The sequence below is a fragment of the Halichoerus grypus genome, chromosome 10, assembly GCF_964656455.1.
Source record: "Halichoerus grypus chromosome 10, mHalGry1.hap1.1, whole genome shotgun sequence".
NCBI lineage: Eukaryota > Metazoa > Chordata > Mammalia > Carnivora > Phocidae > Halichoerus > Halichoerus grypus.
Window position 1 is genome coordinate 39,330,645 of NC_135721.1, and position 24,371 is coordinate 39,355,015.

The 24,371-nt window shown below is 40.6% G+C and overlaps 1 protein-coding gene across 2 annotated transcripts in view; it reads right to left on the reverse strand.

Annotated features, from left to right (window-relative positions):
• The window catches only part of KCMF1 (potassium channel modulatory factor 1), a 77,235-nt gene that overhangs the window by 23,675 nt on the left and 29,189 nt on the right, over window positions 1-24,371 (reverse strand). The window contains exons 2-4 of one of the 2 annotated variants that reach the window (XM_078056367.1): window positions 18,962-19,039; window positions 5,732-5,899; window positions 1,226-1,365 (exon numbers count right to left, since the gene is read on the reverse strand). In XM_078056367.1, coding sequence (XP_077912493.1) covers window positions 1,226-1,365; window positions 5,732-5,899; window positions 18,962-19,039 — 386 coding nt within the window. The remainder of the gene's footprint in view (window positions 1-1,225; window positions 1,366-5,731; window positions 5,900-18,961; window positions 19,040-24,371) is intronic. The other variant, XM_078056368.1, reaches the window with a different exon arrangement.

The following is a 24,371-nucleotide window of genomic DNA, read 5'->3' on the forward strand; positions in this document are numbered from 1 at the left end:
CACACTCCTCAGACTGGTACCTGGGACTGTACCTGAAGGAAGCAAAATCACCTTTACAGAAGAAGAAGAACAGATTAAGAAGAGTAGTAAAATGTGACAACAGTATTCTGAGGCCGCAAGATGGTGCGAGACGAAAGCAGTTCTGAGCTGTTAGATAGTAAAATCTGGCTGGAGAACAAACGTAATGTAAAGTTACCAAATGTTTGAACTATAAATCTCTTAAGCAACTTTAAGCATCCACCTAAGCAGTGTAAATGGGCATAGAAGTGAACCTGAACTATGCACAGCTGTAACAGCAGGGCTGCAGCAGAGACAAACTAGGACAGTGGTTAAGTAGGGACTCTACAACCCAGAGGGACTCTGGCTGAGTTCAAACACCTGGCTCTGCCCCTTAGTAGCCATGTATCCCCAGACACACTATTTCTCTTGAGTTTCAGCTAAGTTGTTTTGAGCACACTTAGGGGCTGATTAGTTGATGCAATGTGCAATTGCTTGTGCCAAAATTCTCCAAACTCCAGACCTAGAGTTCTATGTCCCAACTCTCACTTTATCTATTATTACCAATGGTAAAGGGGGCACGGGGGGGCTCTTTTGGGTGCGCTTTATCATTTGTTAAAAAGTTGAATATATGCTGACTCAGATGTCAAGTAAAATATCCGAAAAGCTTTCAAAGCAAGATTTTCTTTATGCATTATTCTAGGCCCTTGGCTTTTAGCCACTGGGAAAGATTAAAGTAAGAGGAATTTCTAGGGACCTTACTGCGTTGACCTGATGAAAACCAAGTAAGTGATCTGTTACAATGAGATGTGACAATGGATTACTATACTTAATGACTTAAGATTTAAAAATTTCCTTACGAAGGTTTCCTTGTCGAAGAGAAATGAAGCAGGTAGCAAGAATACTCTAGAAAGAGCTGTGCTGCAGGCTGGGGTGCTTCTACCCTGTTCACAGGGCATTTGCTAAGGGCTCCTGAATTTGGTCAAGATTCCACTGTGCTTTCAGAAACAGGGTAAGAAAGGCTAGTGTGAACAAATGAAGCGTGTTATCTTGCACACGTACAGCCTCCTACGATGTGGAAAACTTGCTGTTAAAAGATAATTTTAGTAATTATTATGCCAACAATATCAGTCCACTTAGCAGGAGATACAGGACAGTGACCTACTTTATTTTTATAGAAATGATGTACTTTAACACATCCTTTTAGACACAAGGCTGCTTCACTCACCACTTCTGTTGATGTTTCTGCATGTTCAGAAGTAACATGTTCTTGAAGAGATGTCTCCGTATAGCCCATTTTTCCACAATAGGGACAAGTAAAAGACTGCGGCTGTTCTACAGAGAAAGCTTCCCCACCATAGTACAAATCTGAAAAATAAAGTGTAACTGTAGTGAGAAATAATTACTGGGTTTTTTTGGTTTTTTTACTAAATAAAAATGTAAACAGAGGGTACAATAACGTAAAACAAAGGTGTGCCTGAAATCTCCAACCACCTCACTCTGTCAAGGAGTGCTTAGGAACCTCTCTGCTTACATATGCAACATCCTTATTCTCCCTGGGACTCTGTGACACCCCTCCAAAATTTCTTTTCTACCCATATAGCTATTATTGCCTTAAGAGAAAAACAAAGCAAGTAACTTTTTATATCTCCATTTAATTTTGAAAAAAAAAAAATTTTTTTTTTTGGGGGAAGATTTTAAGTAATCTCTACACCCAAGGTGGGGCTCAAACTCATGACCCCGAGGTCAAGAGTTACATGCCCCTCTGACTGAGCCAGCCAGGCACCCCGCCCCTTTCATTTAATTTTGAAACACCTCTCATTTCACATCTAGTTCTAATTTTATTGTAATTTATTTTTTCTTTATCTCTGGATGTGTAGCAACGCCAATCTCAAAACAAAGAATTAGCAGGGTGAGGGGCGCCTCGTGGCTCAATTGGTGGAGTGTGTGACTCTTGATTTCAGGGTTGTGAGTTCAAGCCCCACGTTGGGTATAGAGATCACTTAAAAATAAAATCTTAAAAAAAAAATTAAAAATAATCAGCAGGGTGTATCCTAATACAAGAACACAAGTGCTCAGAGTAGGCAACTGTGATCAATATGCCAACCCCCAGATGCAGCTTTTTATCTAAAGCACACACCATTCTTATAGCAGGAAGGACCCTAAGCATTCAGCTCTTGTAAAATGCTAACTTGAATGGAGTACTACCACAACATACTCTGTCCAAACTGGTTACTGAAGAACTGACCAATTAGTGATATTCTATGCAAATAATTTGTTTGCCTCATTAGTACATCTCAAGTTCTATTTTTCTCCATTAGTAGCACAAAAGGAAATACAATTGCAAGTATATTTAGTATGTTACGTCCCTTCATTATAAAGAACTATATTCAACATGACACAAATCCTTAATAAGATATGATCATTTTTGTGAGAAGAGAAAATGAAACAGTATTCACTACATGAGAGATTTGTTCACATTCATTTTTGGGAAGATTTAGACTATCTTAAAAATATTTACCCATTTATTATACGCATAAGAGTTGCCAGGTAGATTTGGGGTAGGTGGGGATAAATATATAAAAATGAATAAAACTTGTTCCCCTGATAAAGGACATGTACAAAAAACCCATAGCTAACATCATACTTTTTTTTTTTTTTTTTAAAGATTTTATTTATTTATTTAACAGAGAGAGACACAGTGAGAGAGGGAACACAAGCAGGGGAAGTGAGAGAGGGAGAAGCAGGCTTCCCGCGGAGCAGGGAGCCCAATGCGGGGCTCGATCCCAGGACCCCGGGATCACGACCTGAGCCGAAGGCAGATGCTTAACGACTGAGCCACCCAGGCGCCCCTAGCTAACATCATACTTATTGGTGAAAGACTGGATGCCTTCCCCCCAAGACCTGGAACAAGACAAAAATGTCCACTCTTTTAAAGATGTCACTTTTTAAAAGATTATTATTTTATTTATTTTTATTTTTAAAAAAGACTTTATTTATCTATTTGACAGAGACACAGCGAGAGAGGGAACACAAGCAGGGGGAGAGGGAGAGGGAGAAGCAGGCTTCCCGCGGAGCAGGGAGCCCAATGCGAGGCTCGACCCCAGGACCCTGGGATCATGACCTGAGCCGAAGGCAGACGCTTAACGACTGAGCCACCCAGGCAGCCCCTAAAGATGATTATTGTAAAGATTATTTATTTGAGAGAGAGAGAGTGGTCTCAGGAAGAGGGACCAAGGGAGAGAGAATGTCAAGTAGACTCCTTGTGAGCCCGATATGGGGCTGGATCCCAGAATCCCAAGACCATGACCTGAGCCAAAACCAAGAGTCGGGACCTCAACCGACTAAGCCACCCATGCACCCCAACTCTCGACAATTCTATTCATTATTTTACTGGAGGGTCTAGTAATTAGACAAGGAAATGAAATGAAAAGCAGCTAGATGGAAAGGAAGAAGTAAAACCATCTCTATTAGCAGATGACATGACCTTGCATATAGAAAATCCTAGCGGTGCCTGGGTGGCACAGTTAAGCATCTGACTCTCAGTTTTGGCTCAGGTCATGATCTCATGGGTCGTGGGATTGAGCCCTGCTTCAGGCTCTGTGCTCAAAGGTTCTGTCCCTCTGCCCACCCCCCTACTCTCTCTCTCTTAAAATAAATATATAAATCTTTAAAAAAATAAATACATAAATCTTTAAAAAAAGAGAAAATCCTAAAAAAATCCACTAAAAACCTTTATAGAATAAACAACAAAAACAATACAGGATACAAGATCTATATACAAAAACCAATTGTTCTTCTATACACTTGCAGTGAACAATCCAAAAGTAAAATTGTAAAAATCCATTTACAGTAACAGAAAGAATAAAATACTTAGGAACACATTTAATGAAAGAAGTGTAAAACTTATCCTCTGGTAACTACAAAACTTTATTGAAAAATATCAAAGATGACCTAAATAAATGGAAGAACAGCTCATGTTTATGGACTGGCAAACTTAATACCACTGCTCTCCAAAGTGATCTACAGATTCAAAACAATCCCCATCAAAATCCCAGTTGGCTTCTTTGCAGAAATTTGATGAGCTGATCCTAAAATTCTTTCACAGAAACTCAAGGGATCTAGAATACCCAAAACAATCTTGAAAAACAAAAGAAAACCAAAGGTGGAAGACTCATGCTTGTCAATTTCAAAGCTTACTATAAGTTTACAGTAATTAAGACAGGGTGGTACTGGCATAAAGAGAGATATATAAATCAATGAAATAGACTGAGAGTCTAGGAAAAGACACATTTATGGTCAACCAACTTTTCCTTTTTAATAGCTTTATTGAGCTATCTTAGACATATAAAAATTGTGTATATTTATGGTATACAAATACATGTATACACTGTGAAAGATCACCACAATCAAGCTAACATATCAACCACCTCTACATAGTCACCTCTGTGTGTGTGTGTTGAAAAGATTTAAGATCTATCCTTTCCAAAAATTTCAATTATACAATATTGTTAACTATGGTCACCATACTATATATATCAGCTCTCTAGAGCTTATTCATCTTGCATAATGAAACTTTGACCAACCTTTGACCAACATCGCCCCATCTCCCCAACCTCACTTCATGTCAACTGATTTTTAACAAGAATGCCAACGCAATTCGTTGGATAAAGAATAGTCTTTTTCAACAAATGATACTGGGATGACTGGATATCCATATGCAAAAGAATGGTCTACCTCATCATTCCATATATAAAAATTAATGCAATAAAAAAACTCTTAGAAGAAAACATAGTTTTAAATCTTCATGATCTTAGACTGGCCAATGGTTTCTTAGATATGACACCAAAAGCATAACAAATGAAAAAATAGATAAACTGGACATCATCGAAATTAAAACTTCTGTGCTTTGAAACACACATCAAAAAAGTGAAGACACGGGGGTGCCTGGGTGGCTCAGTCAGTTAAGTATCCAACTCTTGATCTCAGGGACCCAAGTTCAAGCCCCACATCAGGCTCCACAGTGGGCGTGGAGCCTAGTTAAAAAAAAAAAAAGTGGAAAGACAACCCATGGAACGCAAGAAAATTTCTGCAAATCATCCACTTGATAAGGAACTTGTATAAAGAGTATACAAGGAACTATTAAAACTCAGTAATAAAAAGACATATTGCCCAATTAAAAAAGGATCTGAATAGACATTTCTCCAATGCAGATCTACAAGTGGCCATTAAGCATTAGAAAAGATGGTCACTATCATTAGCCATCAGAGAAATGCAAATCAAAACCCCATGACATACTACTTCATAGCAACTATGATGGCTGTAAACAGAAAGGTAACAAGTGCTGACTAGCTAAGAAATTACAGCATGAAACATTTATAGCTTTTCTTATGGCTTAACAAGGTCTTCTAATCAACTGTAGAAACAATCTGCTTTCTGATAACCGAGCAAGAATATTTGTGTGCTGCTGGCAAGAACAGTCCATTGACTTTACTCCTCCTTTACTGAGGCACTCTTCCATCTCAGACCTTGTCAGTTTTATAGATCTCTGAATGGCTTTCATGAACAATTAAGCTATGATTAAGAGAATTATTTAGAATATAAAAGTAAGATTCATGTTACTTTTAATGTATTCTATTGGCAAGAGTCTTAGAACATTTTGCCTTTACTTTTTCACGCACACACACACAAACTTCTAAATGACAACCCATTAAAATGTGAACTAAATACATACCAAAATCTACTCTTGTTAATATGCACTGCATTGGGTGGTCAGTTGTATGCCTTGTTGTTGTTGCACCACTTTCATAACAAGATGCACAAAGATCGTAATCGTAGCAAATTAAACACTTGTATCTGCGACCTCGAAAATTTCCTTTTAAACATGCATCACAGCTGACACCTATTAAAAAAAAAGAAATATCATGAATTAGCAGCTATGTAACAGGCCACACTCCACCTCATTGTTATACATTTTTTAAGGTACACATTTAACCCCACATTTCCTTCCCAAAATGACTAGAAACAACATAGTAAAATGCCACAAGAATTTCCAACAATATGGTGGATCTGTTACTTTGATTTACATTCCTAATGAAAATAACTTTAAAAAATTATGCCATTTGCAACAGCATTAAAAAAAATGCCTATGAATAAATCTAGCCAAAGATAGGCAGCCCTTTATGAAGCAAATAAGTAAACATATATTCAGGGATGCCTGGCTGGCTCAGTGGGGGGAGCATGCAACTCCTGATCTCGGGGTTGTAGGCTCCAGCTCCATGATGGGTGTGGACATCACTTAAAAAAAAAAAAAAAAAACTTTAATTAAATAAATAAATATATATATATATATACACACACACGTATGTATGTGTGTGGATGCTCAAAGACATTTAAAGGACTTTCAAAAATAAAAATATGTTTACAAATGAGAAGCTTCATGAAACGCAATGTCAATTCTCCCCAAATCGATTGGTGGAATCAATGCAGTTCTAATCAAAATCACAAAAGAAGTTTCTGTGGAACATGACAAGCTGACTCAAATTTTTATGCAAGTTGCAAAGGGCCAAGAATAACCAAGATATTCCTGAAGAAAAATAAGATGGAGGGATTTACTTAACATATCAAGCACTATTATAAAGCTACAGTTAGGGGCACCTAGGTGGCTCAGTTGATTAACTCTTGGTTTTGGCTCAGGTCATGATCTCAGGTCCTGGGATCGAGCCCCACATGGGGCTCCCTCCTCTTCAGGACATCTGCTGGTCCCTCTCCCTCCCCCTCTGCCCCTCCTCCGTGCATGCTTGCTTTCCAGTGCTCTCTCTCTCACAAAGTCTTAAAAAATTAAAAAAATAATAAAACTACAGTAATTAAGACAGGATACTATTGGCATGGAGACAGATCAACTGACCAATGAAACAGAATAGAAAACCCAAAACAGATACACACATGTTGAAATCTATTTTATGACAACAAAGTCCCTAGAGATCAGTGGGGAAAGGGAGACAATGAATGGTGCCAGGACAGGTGATTATCCATAGGTGGGGAAAATAAAATCGGATCTCTGCCACAGATCCCACACACAAAAATCAATTCCAGATGGTTTAAAGACAAATGCCAAAGGAAAGTGGGGGAGAAAAAAATCCCTGGAAGACAATATAGGGGAATATTTTTATGAGCTCAGAGTAGGAAACAATTTCTTAAAACACACACACGGTCCAAACCATGTGTTTAACTACATTAAAATTAAGATTTTTTTACCTTTTAATGCCCTATAGTGATGGAAAGACAAGAAGGCCCCGAAACTGGTGATATGAGCAACATACACAACAACAGTTTGGGGTTCCGAACACATTAAGAACTCTGACATATCAGTAAGAAAATGCCCAACATCTAACAGAAAAATGGGCAAATGGGCAAAGACTTGAGTGGGCACGAGGAAGAACAACCAACACCAATGACCAGGAAATATATGAAAATATGCTCAATCTCATCAGTCATCAAAGAAGTACAAATAAAACTATCACAAGCTATCATTTTACATCTACCAGTCTGGCAAAACCCTAGACATCTCATGATTTCCAGTGCTAGTGAGGACACACTAGTGAAGATAAAACCGAAACACTTCTACTCTGCTAGTGGGAGCATACATCAGTACGACAACTTGTAAGATTTTGTTCACATTCTACTCAAGTTAAATCTGTGCAACTCCTAGGACTCTGAGACTTCTCTCTTAAGTAGATTCCCTGGGGACTCCTTTGTCTGTGTGTATCAGAAGAATGCAGAAGAATGTTCACAGCAGTTTTTCCAATGGGGGTGGGGGATGCAGGGTGTTAACAACCCAAAGCCCAATAACAGTCCATTACAGAATGAATTAGAAAATGCATCACAGCCACAGGTGAGGACTTCAAGAATCTCACATGACTGAAAGCAAGTCTCAAAGGATATATATACAGTTCAAAAACACTATCTAGGGGCGCCTGGGTGGCTCAGTCGTTAAGCATCTGCCTTCGGCTCAGGTCATGATCCCAGGGTCCTGGGATCGAGTCCCTCATCGGGCTCCCTGCTCAGCGGGAAGCCTGCTTCTCCCTCTCCCACTCACCCCTGCCTGTGTTCCTGCTCTTGCTATCTCTCTCTCTCTCTGTCAAATTAATAAATAAAATCTTTAAAAAACAAAACAAAACGCTATCTAGTTTAGAAAATCAAACATGCAGTGAAACTATAAAGGGAAAACAGGGAATGATAAAATTTTGGTCAGTGCTTCCCTCTGGGGGATATGGAGCCCTCAGTGATCTTGAAAGGTTGGGGTTGACCCTCTTTTAGATCTGGCAGAGGGGGTCGTCGGTAGTACCACTCTTGTTTTAAGTAATTCCTGCACCCAACGTAGGGCTCGAACTCACGACCCTGAGATCAAGAGTCGTACACTCCTCTGAGCCAGTTAGGTGGCCCTGCAGGTCTTACATTATTTCATTCAGATGTTATCACATTTTCTGGTATACAATTCAATATCAGTACTAGTATATACAACCTTTTAAATCAGTCCTCAAAATACCCTTTCAGATTGTTAAGATTTCCCAAGTTGTACTGAGATCTCACCAAATTACACTGAAAGCCGAATGATGGCATCAAGCCAACAGTTTTTCAGCAAATTCAATAAATACTGAGTGCCTACTATGTTCTAGGTGGTGCGCATAGAGCAATAAACGACACAGACAAAGCTCTGCCCCTGTGAAGCTAACATCTGAGTGGGTTAAGACAGGTATTAAAAACAAACGAAGCTGTAAAGCAAGTTAGAAGAAAGTGCTATGGAGAAAAATAAAGCAGAAAAGGAGAAATTGTATGAGCAGCAGAGCTTCACAAAATAGATGGTATTTGAGCAAAAAGATGGAATACTTCAAAATTTGCTCATTCAAAACAGCTGCCAGGCAGGACAATTTAACATAACATTAAAAATACTAAAAAGGGGTAAATGACTACTCAGATTCACAAATGGAAATTTAATGTAACTGGATACAAGAACTTTGCCAAACAAATGTAGCATGAACTGTGCTTAAAAGGTGCCAGAAAGGTAAACCCAGCTTTGAACACTAACTTTTTGGTGTGTCCCGTCTGAGGTTACTCTGCAGGCCCGCTTTTCTTTCCATAGTGGGGGCGCCTGCTGACCAATATAATGAACAAAACTTACAACTGTGGATGGTGACCCCACTGCCAAACTCTGCAACCATCACTTTGAGTAGGAAGGTCTGATGATGTTTGTCCCTTGCCTGTTTTACTCTTCTGATAGAATAATTCTAAGTTATCTAAATCGAAATGCCTGTAGTTCTCCTACAGGGTCACGGTGTGGGGTGGCAGGAGGCTTCACCTACAACTCCGCTGGAGTTCAGTAACTGTCAGACCTTTAAGAACTAGGGTTGCTGGGGCACCTGGCTGGCTCAGTCAGTAGAGCATGCGACCCCTGATCTCAGGGTTGTGAGTCTGAGCCCCATGGTGGGTATAGAGATTACTTAAAAAAAATAAAATCTTAAGAAATAGGGTTGCTGTTGTTGTTGTTGTTGTTAAAAATTACTGTTTTTTGATGGAGTCATTTCTAATTTTAGTATATGTGCTGCTGAAGCGAGCATGACGGAGTCATTTCTAAAATGTATGTTTTCAAACTTTTAAAAAAAGATTTTATTTATTTATTTGAGAGAGAGAGAGAGAGAGCACAAGCAGGGGGGAGAGGCAGAAGGACAAGCAGACTCCCCGCTGAGCAGGAAGCCCGACTTGGGGCTCGATCCCAAGACCCTGAGATCATGACCTGAGCCGAAGGCAGATGCTTAACCAGACTGAGCCACTCAGGCACCCCGTATGTTTTCTAACTTCTTAAACACTAAAGACATTTAACAACGTTTCTGATTCGAAGTTATTATTTCAAACACAAATACTTATTTCAGCCATACCACCAAACATTATGTTAGGTAAGTTCTTAGGGTTTCTTAAAACGTAAGAGTCACTTTGTAATGATCTATGGTGGCAAGTATGCTGGGGGGGGGGGGATTGTGTGTGATCAGTGGACTATGATAGAGGACTATGAATAAAAAGTCGAGGAGGTGAAAATGTTTTACACCGCACAGTTTTTCCACACAGCCTGCCCTTCTCATTGAAGTATTAACTCTGCCATTTAACACTTCTAATTTAATACTTCTGTCAACATAAGCTTAAATCAATACCTAATGAGTCCATATCTAATTTTACAGAAGATTCCATAGCACCTTCTGACTTGAAAGTAAAGCCCAGCAGCAGGCATAGGCTTTGTGGCCATTTCTCAACAGCAACCACGTCTTCCCCCACTCCTACTTAGAATTACCAAGTCTCATTTAGCTTTGAAGAGAAGCCCAGATTTCCCACTTAAAACAGAGTCCCTTCTTAGTATATCTGTCTGAATTCATTGTATAACACAGACTACCAAAATTTGCCTCCTTAGTTTCAATTACAGGCAATCTACAGTTCCTATTAGGGAAAATAAGCTCATTTCTGCAGTCCCTTGGGTTAACAGTTGTGGTCCTACCTGGTACCAGGAGGCTCAGGAAAATCTGAAACAGAACATATATGTGGCATATGTAAAATTACCAATTCCTTGATAGGAAGAACAGAGCTACTTATGATTAGATGTTAAGAATTAAAGTTCCTGGGTGCCTGGATGGCTCAGTTGTTATAAGCGTCTGCCTTCGGCTCAGGTCATGATCCCAGGGTCCTGGGATCGAGTCCCACATCGGGCTTCCTGCTCCGCGGGAAGCCTGCTTCTCCCTCTCCCACTCCCCCTGCTTGTGTTCCTGCTCTCACTTTGTCTCTCTCTGTCAAATAAATAAATAAAATCTTAAAAAAAAAAAAAAGAATTAAAGTTCCTATAGAAAAGTATGATGTCACAACAGAAACAAGAGTTCAAATATTGTCAAAGAAAATATTGCCTTGTGAGACAAGGCTGGAGGACCACTGGGTGTTAGCACTGAGATCTACTGGATTAAAAACAATGTTTAGGTTCATTTACCCTATACTAAATACATCCTGCAAAAATGGGAGTTAACCAAATAATAAAATAGGCAACTCATCTTTGAATAACCTAGTGTTAGCCATAGTGTGTCATAAATAAATTTGGATAAGCATTGGTTTATAAAATGGTAACTGCACAAATTACATCATAAAGTTATGGTGGGATATGTGTGATCCCATCTGACCAAGCTACAAGAAAAAAATGCCAGGAAATACAGTTTAACCTCAATTTTGGTACTGGCACCGGTGAAACTTAAATGAAGAGAATGTGTATATCTCACAACTCCTATCTGTAAGAGGAATATCTGAGCACATTCATATCCTCAACATCTACCTTTTTATTTAACAGTTCTGTAAAATAAATACACAAAAGCTGTATGAACTAAAAATCAAAGGAAAGAATGCCCTCTAGTGGGAACAGAAAATAAGTTTAAAAAACCATTGAAATAGGGTGACTGGGTGGCTCAGTCGTTAACCGTCTGCCTTCGGCTCAGGTCATGATCCCAGGGTCCTGGGATTGAGTCCCACATCGGGCTCCCTGCTCGGCAGGAAGCCTGCTTCTCCCTCTCCCACTCCCCCTGCTTGTGTTCCTACTCTCGCTCGCTCTGTCAAATAAATAAAATCTTTAAAATAAAATAAAATAAAAAAATAAAAATAAAAAACCATTGAAATAATATGTAAAGTCTTTTTTACCCTTAATTTTCTAAAATGAAACAAAGAGGTTTCTACAGTTGTTTATTTACAGTGATTTATTTATTTATTTTTAAAGATTATTTTTAAGTAATCTCTACACCCAACGTGGGGCTCAAACTTACAACCACTGCATGCTCTACCGAGTCAGCCACGCACCGCTATTTACAGTTTCAAAAAGGAAAAACCAAAGGGTGATATAGCCTTTTCATTTGAATAAATTTTTAGGTAGGGAAGAGCTGATGGGAAGAGAAGGTCAATAAAGGGCAGCGGTGTGACAAGGAACACAGCGACAAAGAACACAGAAGGAAACTGACCCCACCTGGAATTTGAAGGCCTGGGATTATATAGTATCTGTCAATGACAAATTTTTAAAAAAATATTTTATTTATTTATTTGACAGAGAGAGAGAGCACAAGCAGGGGGAGCAGCAGAGGGAGAGAGTAGCAGGCTCCTCGCTGAAAAGGAAGTCTGATGCAGGGCTTGATCCCAGGACTCTGGGATCATGACCTGAGCCAAAGGCAGATGCTTCACCAACTGAGCCACCCAGGTGCCCCTGTCAATGACAATTTATTTTGACTTCTAGTGCCATGTAATTTGGGGAGTAGACTCTCTTTTTACTTTAACAAAATATCTAAGTACCATGCATTTTTAATAAGCCCATGCACTTCTAATTAAGTGTGACTTAAAAAAAGAGGGTATTATATTATATTATATATGCTAGACAATAATTTTAATACTGAGAACGGTACAGAGAACTATGCCATTAAAACAACTTTACAATGATAAGGACAATTCCCAAGAAGAGGCTCTTTGCATTTAGGTGGTTGAAAAATCATGCAACTCTTTGAGAGGATCTCAGATGAACATGGAAGCAATTAAAGAAATGAACTATTGTAACTCAGTGAAAAGCAGAAGTAGCCAGTAATAAAGAAGATGGTTGAAAGATATTTCAAAATATCTGGAGAAATATCTCCAGCAAAACTGCTGGAGGAAGGAATTTAAGATATATTTCAAAATGCTTCACAAGCTGGGAGCCTAGAACAGGAGTGAAAAGCTTTCCCCTTTCTATTAAAGCATCACAGAGGAAATACAATCATGCCTTGCAAAGGTAAAATAACTCTAGGAGTTAAAAAAAAAAAAAAAAAAGCCCTACTTAATTATTTTTAGAATTATGAACAAAACCAAAAAAATTAAATATATCTGTAACTCTATGCATGTTTATTTTTAAAAATCTCTGCCATATGGTTATGGGAGAAAGTCAAGAGGACAGAAAATTGGGTAGAGAGACCCATATAAAGATACCATTCAAAAAAAGACCTATAGTTTTGTTTTGGTTTGGTTTTTTTAACATTTTATTTATTTATTTGACACAGAGAGACACAGCAAGAGAGGGAACACAAGCAGGGGGAGTGGGAGAGGGAGAAGCAGGCTTCCCGCCAAGCAGGGAGCCCGATGCAGGGCTCGATCCCAGGACCCTGGGACCATGACCTGAGCCGAAGGCAGACGCCCAACGACTGAGCCACTCACCCACCCAGGTGCCCCTCTTTTTAATTTTTTTCTAAAGACTTTATTTATTTATTTGACAGAGAGAGACACAGCGAGAGAGGGAACACAAGCAGGGGGAGTGAGAGAAGGAGAAGCAGGCTTCCTGCCGAGCAGGGAGCCCGATGCGGGGCTCGATCCCAGGACCCTGGGACCATGACCTGAACCGCAGGCAGACACTTAACAACTGAACCACCCAGGCGCCCCTGAATAAAGACCTATAGTTAAAGAGAGTCCAGGGGCAGAGAAAGAAGACATGAGAAAGAGGTATACAGGGGCACCTGGGTGGCTCAGTCGTTAAGCGTCTGCCTTCAGCTCAGGTCATGATTCCAGGGTCCTGGGATTGAGCCCCACATCGGGCTCCCTGCTCTGTGGGGAGCCTGCTTCTCCCTCTCCCACTCCCGCCGCTTGTGTTCCCTCTCTCACTGTGTCTCTCTCTCTCTGTCAAATAAGTAAGTAAATAAATAAATAAATAAATAAATAAATAAATAAAATCTTTAAAGAAAAAAAAAGAAAGGAAGAGGTATACAGCTGGGGGAGGGCAAGACTCAGAAAGAACAGAAGTGGGTGACCAAGAGGAACACTGGAGTAGGGAAAACATGGAGAAGTTTGTTAAGTAGGTTGATAGTACTTGTGCTTTTCACACTTAACAGACCTGCTCGAAACTGATACGTTTACCTGGCAATTTAGAACAACCCTTTCTGTATGGAGACTCGGCTTTCTTACTTTTATTGTTTTTAGGTAGAATTCTACAAGTTCTATCATATGTAACAAGAAGGAGCATCCGTCTATCCTTTCATTATTTACTATCTCCTATGTGCCAGGTACAGCAGTGAACACAAATGTCTGCTACCCAGAGCTAATACTCCAGTGGTGTGAGTAGCAACTTCTATCATGACTTACTGGGTGCCAGAAAGCTTACATATATTGCTTTCTTAATCTTCACAACAAAGTTATGAGGCAATTGTGATGTGTGATTAAACTTCTTTTGTGGCTAAGGATGATTCAAAGCCAGTTCAAATCTGCCCCCAAAAGTGGATAGAGAGGCAGGGGTTAGACATTATATTAAAGAGTTCCTTATGCATTTTGTCAAGGAGGGAAGTTAAATTCATCTCTAAAAGTTCCCAATGTAGAGGAAGTTGGTCCATTCTGGAATAAATGATTGGTTTGCTTGGTTTTAAAGAACTTGGTCTACCCTCTTATTTCACAGAAACGCATCCCTGGCCTGCAAAAGGAAGCCTATCTTAGTAACAATGGACTTGCTCACTCATGAACTGGTGAACAGCCTTTCAGAAACTCTTATCTGGAAATAGAGAGGCTTCTATATTACTCAATCTATTATATTCAGCCATGATTAGAGCTGTTTTCTGACTCACACATAAAACGAAGGAAGAGGAGGTATATAAGGATTTCAATGAATATCTGTCGAATGAATGAAAAGAGAAGAGGACATTTTCCTAGGGTAATTAGATACGAGCTCAAAAAGAGAGAAGGGAAAAGGGATTAATGTGAGTCTATAATAGACTTCTTGATGTAAGGATGACTGAATGATGAAAATTGAGGGGGAAGAGAAAGGGACTGAACAACAGGTACTTGTTTTCTATAGGAGGAAAGAAAATGAGTGGGGCAAAAATGCCGTGCCCAGTATTTCTGGGCACCAGCCACCAGCCAGCCACATCAGCCCAGCAGAGTCTGGCTGGCAGCTGTAACAGATGACGCCCCTGGTGCTGGGAAACAGGTTACTGACTGCCAGTCACAGGTTTATGTGTAAAAATAAAAACTAAAAACCCAGTATTCACATATATATGTGCAATTCGGTGTAGTTGCTTTAAACAACACACAGTGCACAGAGATGACTCTGTTTGCAGACCCTCCCCAGGCAGGTCTATGGGGCAAGGCAGAGTGCTCCAGCCCTCCCAAAACAAGTATCCTCAGACAAGGTGATCATTTTAATGAAAATATCTAGTGCTTATATTTTGCAGAGATTGGGAAAAGAGAGTACTAGTAAAAAACACTAAATTTCAAACCTGTAGGTGCTAGTCTAAAAAATTAAAACACTTAAACAGGCATGACACGACACAGGAGAATCTCCCTCAGCTCACCTCTACCCAGCAATGTTCCTTCAATAACCAATCAGTGTTTAACTGACCTTGATGCCCAGTACTTGTGCTTTTCACACTTAACAGACCTGCTCGAAACTGATACGTTTACCTGGCAATTTAGAACAACCCTTTCTGTATGGAGACTCGGCTTTCTTACTTTTATTGTTTTTAGGTAGAATTCTACAAGTTCTATCATATGTAACAAGAAGGAGCATCCGTCTATCCTTTCATTATGCCCAGGCACCTGCAGAAAGGCTTGGTCACTGAACTGTTGTTCTTTTACAGATACGTAAACAGAGGACACAAGCACTAAGCACCTTGCTCCAAAAGCACACAGCTATCAAGTGGCAAACCAGTGACTGCTACACAGGGTAATCTACTGAGGCATGCCTTCTGACAATAATAAATCTGTTGTTGTTTCAGAAGTGGGTATCTTCAGCAGTTTTTATTTGCTACGGCGTAGAGATAAATAAAATTTCAGTAAGCTGGAAACATGTCTGGCCTCACTCCTTCAAATCACAGCAGAACAATCAATATGACTCTCAAATATATAGTTTATTTTTCACTTTTGGTCTTTTCAAGCATATCAGGAAATCTGGTACACACGCATCTTCAGACATGGGAATCGACAACCTATGACACATGACACAATCACATCCTGCAATACTACACCACTGCACTCCAATGAACTACCAGACTTCCCTGCATCAACGTGCGTCAGTCCCTACAAAAAAAAAAAAAAAGTGGTAAAAGGATACATAGTATATGGAACCACTTCCATAAGTTTAAAAATACACAACACAATATTCTATGGACACATACGTATGTGGAAAGCATATTGAAAGGTGGACAGAAAGGATACACATCAATTGCAAGAAGTGCTACCTCTAGGAGGTAGAGAGATGGAAGGAAATAGAATGGAATCAAGAAAGGATATAAAGTGGAATTCACCTGTATCTGCAAAGCCTTAATTCTATGTTTAAACGTTTTCTTAAAAAAAAAAACAAAAAACAAAAAAAAAACCCCAACCAACATGGACAAATTCCCCATCTCCTCTTAACTTGTGAAGTAACATGGAAGAGGACTTTTGGACACAGGATGGCTGGTTTTGTGCAGAGGCATAAATGGGTAAAACAGTTGACCTCGTGGAATTATGAAATAAAACTTTTTTTGGAGGGGCCCCAAAGATGGGTTCTATATCCCGTACCTGTTAATTCCTGCTAAAGTATAAATTAGTCACTGAGTTTCAAGCTAAGCATTCAAGAATGACTTCTCTCAGACACAGTGTATGAGCTGGGCAGGCTACTCAAAGGCAGTGTGATGATGATACCACTGGACCGTGACAACAGGGTGGAGGAACCGTTTAGAATGCTCTCCCATCCTATACTCCGCCAATAAGCACAAACAGCAGGAGGGGACTCACTGCCTGGAAAGACAGACTCTAGATACCTGTGTAAGAAAAGAATGTCATTTCAGACACTAAAAGGTGAAACATACTTAATGGTATTACCCCCCCACACACACACACCCTGAACTTCCTGGCCTATGGTTTAAACATTTTAAAATGAATTTTCTGCAACTGTTGGAAGGAAAAGGGAAGAAAACTGGAAATCCTTAATATACCACAAGACGAACAGGAAGGGAGCAGAAAACATACTGTTTAATGATATCTATTTAATGATATTTGAGCTAGAAATGTGTGCACATGCACTTGTGATAAATTCCCAGTCAAGCAAGGCATATGACAGCTCTTTCTATTGTCCTGCATCAATCGCAGGAGCTAATTTTGCATTGACTTACCTAAAACACATTATTTTATTTTTTTTATTTTTTTTATTTTTTTTTAAAGATTTTATTTATTTATTTGAGAGAGAGAGAATGAGAGACAGAGAGCACGAGAGGGAAGAGGGCAGAGGGAGAAGCAGACCCCCTGCTGAGCAGGGAGCCCGATGTGGGACTCGATCCCAGGACTCCAGGATCATGACCTGAGCCGAAGGCAGTCGCTTAACCAACTGAGCCACCCAGGCGCCCCTAAAACACATTATTTTAATCAACAAAAAGTTTTCAGCACCTGCGTAGGTACCCATTTAGTGCTTAAAATTTAATAGGAAATAAAGATATGTAAACAAGCACACTATAGTATGAAGAGTGACTCAGGGACAGAGAACTATGGAAATGTGACCAACGTAACAACAACAACAATAAATGATGACCTATTCTGGGGTGCCTGGATGGCTTAGTTGGTTGAGGGTCTGACTCTTGATTTCAGCTTGGGTCATGATCTCAGGGTCGTGGGATAGAGCCCTGCATCAGGCTCTGTGCTCAGCTCGGAGTCTGCTTGTCCCTTGCCTTATGCTCCTCCCCCCACTCACGCACTCTCTCAAATAAATAAATAAAATCTTAAAAAAAAAAAAAAAAAAAGATGACCTCTTCTGGTTGGAAGGGTACAAGAGAACCCACAGTTAACCTCCCTCTGACACAACTCTTTGTCCCACGCAGTTCCTGAGGTACCTTTACTTCAAAACACTGAAATAACCACCTCAGGTCCCTTTCTTCCATGTTACCTACTCATAGAAGTTACTCTAAACTCATTCTCAGAAACCCACCACATTTTTAAGACAAAAATTCAATCCCTACCTCCTCTTGTCTAGGTAACCAATTTAAAACCTAACAAGTCCTCAAAAATGTTACCTTCAACTGTTACATTATTTTTCTTTATGTCTGCTCCAGTTCTTTACTGATTTTAAACTAAAGGACAGCAGACATAAAACTCTGGAGAGGACTAAGAATAATTAACACAAAGTACAGAGAATGCTCTAGCACTGAGAGAAAAGAGGCAGTATACATCTGGTTTAGGAAGCATACTAGTCTAATTTTAGATGTTATCTTTTAGGCGATAATGAAACACGTAAAGCAGAAAAATATTGTAAAAAGTTAGTTAGGCTGATCTTTGGGAGATTCCCTTTAAGAGAGGATACATCTCTGTATCAGGGAGAGTGACATACAACAGTATGGAACAGAAAGAAGGAAAGGACAAAATGAGGAAAATGAACGGTGCTTACAGAGTTTGAAATAAGTCTCTAGTAAATCAACTGGTATTCAAATATAAGTATCCAAAGCTAAAAATAAAATAAAAACATTGGCTTTAATATAAATATTATTCATGTTTCCTCTTCCCTCCACTTATGAACATTTCTAGCCATGATTCTGAGCAGTATGACCCTGAGTAGGGCACCATACAGAATATGCATCCAGGCTGACAATATATCAACAATGACTTTGAAATGCAACACTCAAAAGAGCAGTTCACCCACTTAAAAATTTTAAGGAATGGCAGTAACTCCAAGAGCAAACATTACGAGCAGGTAAACAAATAACTTTATTGGCAAGGATTTGAATCCTGCCTGACTGAAAAGAGATTGCTTTCTTCATCAATTAAAGGGGGGAGAAAGCATATAATAATCTTTCTATATCGCAGGGCTGTCACAGATATATAAACATAAATTTCTCTTCCCTTCCTTCACATTTCAAGGATATCAAGGACATCTGAATTATAAAGTAGGGTGCTGGTTATTACTACTGTTTCTCAGCTTCAAGCTTACCCTTCTGTATGCAGCTCTGCAATGCTGGGTCTCGGAGGTGGTTCTTCATCAGGGGCCATTCTGTCCCCCAGGGGATATCTGGCAATGTATGGAAACATTTGGGTTGGAGGGAGGGAGATACTGGTTATCAAGTGGGTAGAGGCCAAGTATGTTACTAAACATCCTCCAAAGCAAAGGACAGCCACGTGGCCCAAAATGTCAATGGTACTGAGATTAAGCAACCATGTCCAGGGTCTGAAAACTTGATTATTCAGACTCCCTTGGCAGTTGGCTTCTGGTTTACATTCTGCCAATGGGAGGCCCTAGAGGGAGAGAGAAAGCATCCCTCCAGGAGAAGAGGGGCTCTGGCCCCAGCATTCTCAGCACCAGTCAGTTGCATTCTGCTCATAGAACTCTAGTAACATCGTCTTTTCCTTTTTTGTAAAATTGGAAATGTCTATAACTGTACTCTCCAACGCAACAGCTACTAGCCATTAAAATACTTTGTCAGCTGAGAAAGTCCAGAAGCAGTGATACTCCAGCAGCAATGAGCACACACAGCACCACAATCTTGGTTTCTAAACAGCATCCTCCACTAAGAAAAACCAGAGCCCCCCAGGAAGATGGATGATTTCAGGGCTTGGGGGAGGGCAAGTACATGAACCTGCTACAATGAATGATGCAGAGATAATGATGGATACATGTCAAAAGGATACAGAAGAAACCTTGAAGGGGTTTCTTTTTTTTTTTAAGATTTTATTTATTTACTTGTCAGAGACAGAGAGAGAGAGAGCACAAGCAGGGGGAGCGGCAGGCAGAGGGAGAAGCAGGCTCCACGCTGAGCAGGGAGCCGGACGCGGGACTTGATCCCACGACCCTGGGCTCATGACCTGAGCCGACGGCAGACCCTCAACCAACTGAGCCACCAGGCATCCCTTGAAGGGGTTTCCATTGGCCAAATCTGGGATAATCTGAGCACCAAAATAAATAATAAAAGTACTAGATTATAACCCACTGAACATAGGAATCCATGTGTCCATACTGATACAAATAAGAAAGTCAAAGAGAAGGAAATAGGGGGGGAAAAGATTCCTGATGGTGAAGGAAATAGGAAAAAAAAGCCCTCTTCCTTATGGCAGATATATAGATTAGATACAGAGATCAGTTACTCCCAATTCCTACTTCACCAGCACTGGACCTGTGCTGTCCAGTCTGGTAGCCACTAGCCACATGTCATTTTTTAAATGTGACTTTAGATTAAATATAATTTAAAATTCAGTTCCACACCAGCCACATTTCAAGTGCTCACATGGTTAGTGGCTACAGCACTGTACAAGGTACTGGACAATGGCATTTGAGACTGAGCCATAATTTTGTAAAAATAAAGTCTAGAACAGATAACATGGTAAGATCTAATTCTGTTCTTTTCTGAAAATTTAGCACTGGAATTTAAAAACTGACAATTTCATAATGATAAAGAGTAAACAACAGCACAAAATTTGGAGGCTGGAAAGCAGATGGATGAGTGGTCACAGAGTTAGGAAACTGAAGACAGCTGAATCCTAATCCGGGTATAGGAGAAAGCTAAGAAACAACCCAATTTACAGCACAGATGCAACAATATGTCCAGGACTGGCAGCACCAGGTACCTCCAGAATGAAAGGATGAAGAACTGTAGAAAGATGGAAGATGTAAAAGCTCTTCAGAAGCAGTTACATTTCTTTTAAGTTTTTATTTAAATTCCAGTTAGTTGGGGTGCCTGGGTGGCTCCGTCGGTTTAAGTGCCTGCCTTCGGCTCGGGTCATGATCCTGGGGTCCTGGGATTGAGCCCCATGTCGGGCTCCCTGCTCAGGGGGTAGCCGGCTTCTCCCTCTCCCTCTGCCTGCCGCTCCCCCTGCTTGTGCTCCCTCTCTGAAAAATAAATAAAATCTTTAAAAATAAATAAATAGGGGTGCCTGGGTGGCTCAGATGGTTAAGCATCTGCCTTTGCCTCGGGTCATGATCCCGGAGTCCCGGGATTGAGCCCCGCATCAGGCTCCCTGCTCGGCGGGGAGCCTGCTTCTCCCTTTCCTTCTCCTGCTCCCCCTGCTTGTGCTCTCTCGCTCTCTCTGTCAAATGAACAAATAAAATCTTTAAAAATAAATAAATTCCAGTTAGTTAACATACAGTGTAATATTAATTTCAGATGTGCAATATAGTGATTCAACACTTCCATATATCACTCGCTGCTCATCACAAGTGCACTCCTTAATCCCCATCACCTATTTCACCCATGCCCCTACCCACCTCCATTCTGGTAACTATCAGTTCTCTCTCTATTAAGAGTCGAGAAGCAGTTAAATTTCTTTTTTTAAAAAAGATTTTATTTATTATTTATTTGCGAGAGAGAGCACAAGCAGGGGGGGTCGGGGGGCAGAGGGAGAGAATCCCAAGCAGACTCCTCACTGAGCACAGAGCCTGACGCAGGGCTTGATCCCACATCCCTGAGGATCATGACCTGAGCTGAAATCAAGAGTCAGACGCTTAACCAACTGAGCCACCCAGATGCCCTGAGAGGCAGTTAAATTTCTAAGTTGCTTCTCCAACAGTATACTCCAAGTGGAAAGTAACAGTTTATTTGTTAAAGCGGGTAAAACAGGGGGTCTCGAACCTAGGGAACTCATGGCATTGTTGACAGCAGAGTAAAGTGCATTCTGTACTGAAAACTGAAAACCTGTATATGCTGAGTTGGAGTTAAGTAACTGAATTATTTCCAGGAGAAGCGGGGGGGGGGGGGGGGAGAGGAGGAGAACAGTATTAAAGAGAAGAAAATTGGAATACTTGTCTAGAAGTTTCAATATTCTAAGAGTGAGAAAATGGAGGGGAGGAAATAACCAACAGAATAACTGAAGAAAACTTCTCAGAAAAGAGGTTATGAGTTGCCAGACTGAAAATGCCCACAGAATACCCAACACAGTGGATAAAAGGAGACCTACCCATCACATTTCAGAAGAGCAGACATAAAAAGGAGACTCTAATTCTGCTAGCTTCCAGAAGAGGGACTGGGGGAAGAGGGACTGGGGGAAGAGGGGAGTAGAGGTCACACAAAGATCAAAGATCTGATGTTTGCAAGAGGAACATTGGACACTGAAAGGTGATGCATTACTGTCACCAAAGTTCTAAAGGCAAGACTGTCCAAATTAAAGTTCCACATCTAGGAAAGTTATCACTCAAGGATGAGGGTAGTATAACAACATTTTAAGGTGCATTAAGTCCTTAAAAAAAATTACTTCCCATGCATCCTTTCTCCTGAAACTATGAAAGTATAGGTTACCAAAAGAGTGAGAGAGGAAAACAATGGGCAGATGGAATCTAGGAATCAGAAGACTGAATCAGAAGATCTAATACAAAGAAGCAACAAAAATCACCAGGGAGCTAGATGGTGAAGTGGGAACCCCCAGAATCACTAGTCCCCACCAGAGTAGTGACACTCAAAGCCACGTATCCTGAGTGGTCATCATCCAGATCCTGAGGCCACAGTAGTGTGTGTTTTACACTGTTTCCTGAAGCTTAACACCATTCAGACAAGTACACAAATCATAAACACACAGCTCGGTTTTCACAAAGTGAACACTCCTGTGTAACACCTAGATCAAGAACCCCAAAAGTCTCCCTCATGCCCCTTCTAGTAACCACTCAAGTTACTACCTTGACTTCTAACATTCTAGGCTAATTTTCCATTTTGTTGACAAATATGTATAAATACACGTACATCCGTATTAATACTTGTAGTGCTCTCAGTCATTCGTGCACATTACCAGCTGAGGGTAAAAAAAGTCAACTCTCTCCCTTCTTGTTTCTGCCCTCACAGTGTAAACAAGTGTCTTTCATGGTCTATTTAGTGCCATGTTTTTCACCTTTCTGGGACTGTTTATAGGGGGTTTCACTGTTTCAAACGGCCCCTGAGGGTACGGCTGCAGTGCTGCCCAGTGCTCCTACACACCGTAAGGCTATGACGTGTCTTACAGAGAAAATATATATTAGATAAGCTTTGTTCAGGCATGAGTTATGTTGCTGTTGGCTGTGAGTTCTAGGATCATAAACCAACAATATATATTAAACTGTCTTTCAACAGAATCACTTCTAAAAAAACAAGACTGGGGGCGCCTGGGTGGCTCAGTCATTAAGCGTCTGCCTTCGGCTCAGGTCATGGTCCCAGGGTCCTGGGATCAAGTCCCACATCAGGCTCTCTGCTCCGTGGGAAGCCTGCTTCTCCCTCTCCCACTCCCCCTGCTTGTGTTCCCTCTCTCGCTGTGTCTCTCTCTGTCAAATAAATAAATAAAAATCTTTTAAAAAAATAAAAAATAAAAAAAAATAATAAAAAATAAAAAAACAAGACTGATCAATTGATGAAAATGTGACCAGAGGCTTACAGGAACCTAACCCTGAATTTCCCCTAGGAGCAATTATTCAGCATTTGCTAGGTCATTGTTCATGGAAACTTTGCAGAACAGAACTACCAGACGTAACAAGAATCAACTATACATACACACAGTCATATAGTATTGTACATTTTCTGGTTAATCTGATGACAGAACGATGCCCAGAGAGTCTGGCCCAGGCTCAGCTGCTTGTCTGGACTTGGCTGGTCACAACTGCATGCTGATGAAATTCCTGTTCTCCCCTCCAGGACAGAGGTTCAGCCAAGGACCCTCATTTCACCCACGTGTTCTGCTCTGACCTGCTCACGAGAGCAAGAGGTGAGCCACAGTGAACAGCCATCCTCTTTCCACGCCTCTGCTGGAAATCTGCCCTGGGCCACACAATGGCCAGCCAAATCCCCATCTGTGGTGGCCCTGAGTTTCCAGGGGTCAGTCATGACCTCACCCAATGACTTCTCCAAAGAGTCGCTCAGAAACTCTCAGTGAGGCTGAAGGCAGACTGTTCAGCTTCTCCTGTCCTCAGAGATTTCACCCAATAGTGCAAACTGCCCTTTCCTCACACAGGCTGGAGTTTGCTACTCCCATGTTTCGTAACTAAACAATATGTTGCTTAGACAGGAATAGATATATTGAGGGTTAAAGTATAGAGAAAGACAAGAGATGATCAAGACAAAGGTCCAGATAGTGGTTATGGACATGTTTGTGAGATGGTCTACTTTTTAATATGGGTGATTGAAACAAAGATCTTTGGGCGCCTGGGTGGCTCAGTCGTTAAGCATCTGCCTTCGGCTCAGGTCATGATCCCGGGGTCCCGGGATCGAGTCCCACATCGGGCTCCCTGCTCAGCGGGAAGCCTGCTTCTCCCTCTCCCACTCCCCTTGCTTGTGTTCCTGCTCTCGCTGTGTCTCTCTCTGTCAAATAAATAAAATCTTTAAAAAAAAAAAACAAAAAAAAAACAAAGATCTTTGTTTTATCTTTTTACTGAATACACACATTTTGTACACTCTTCT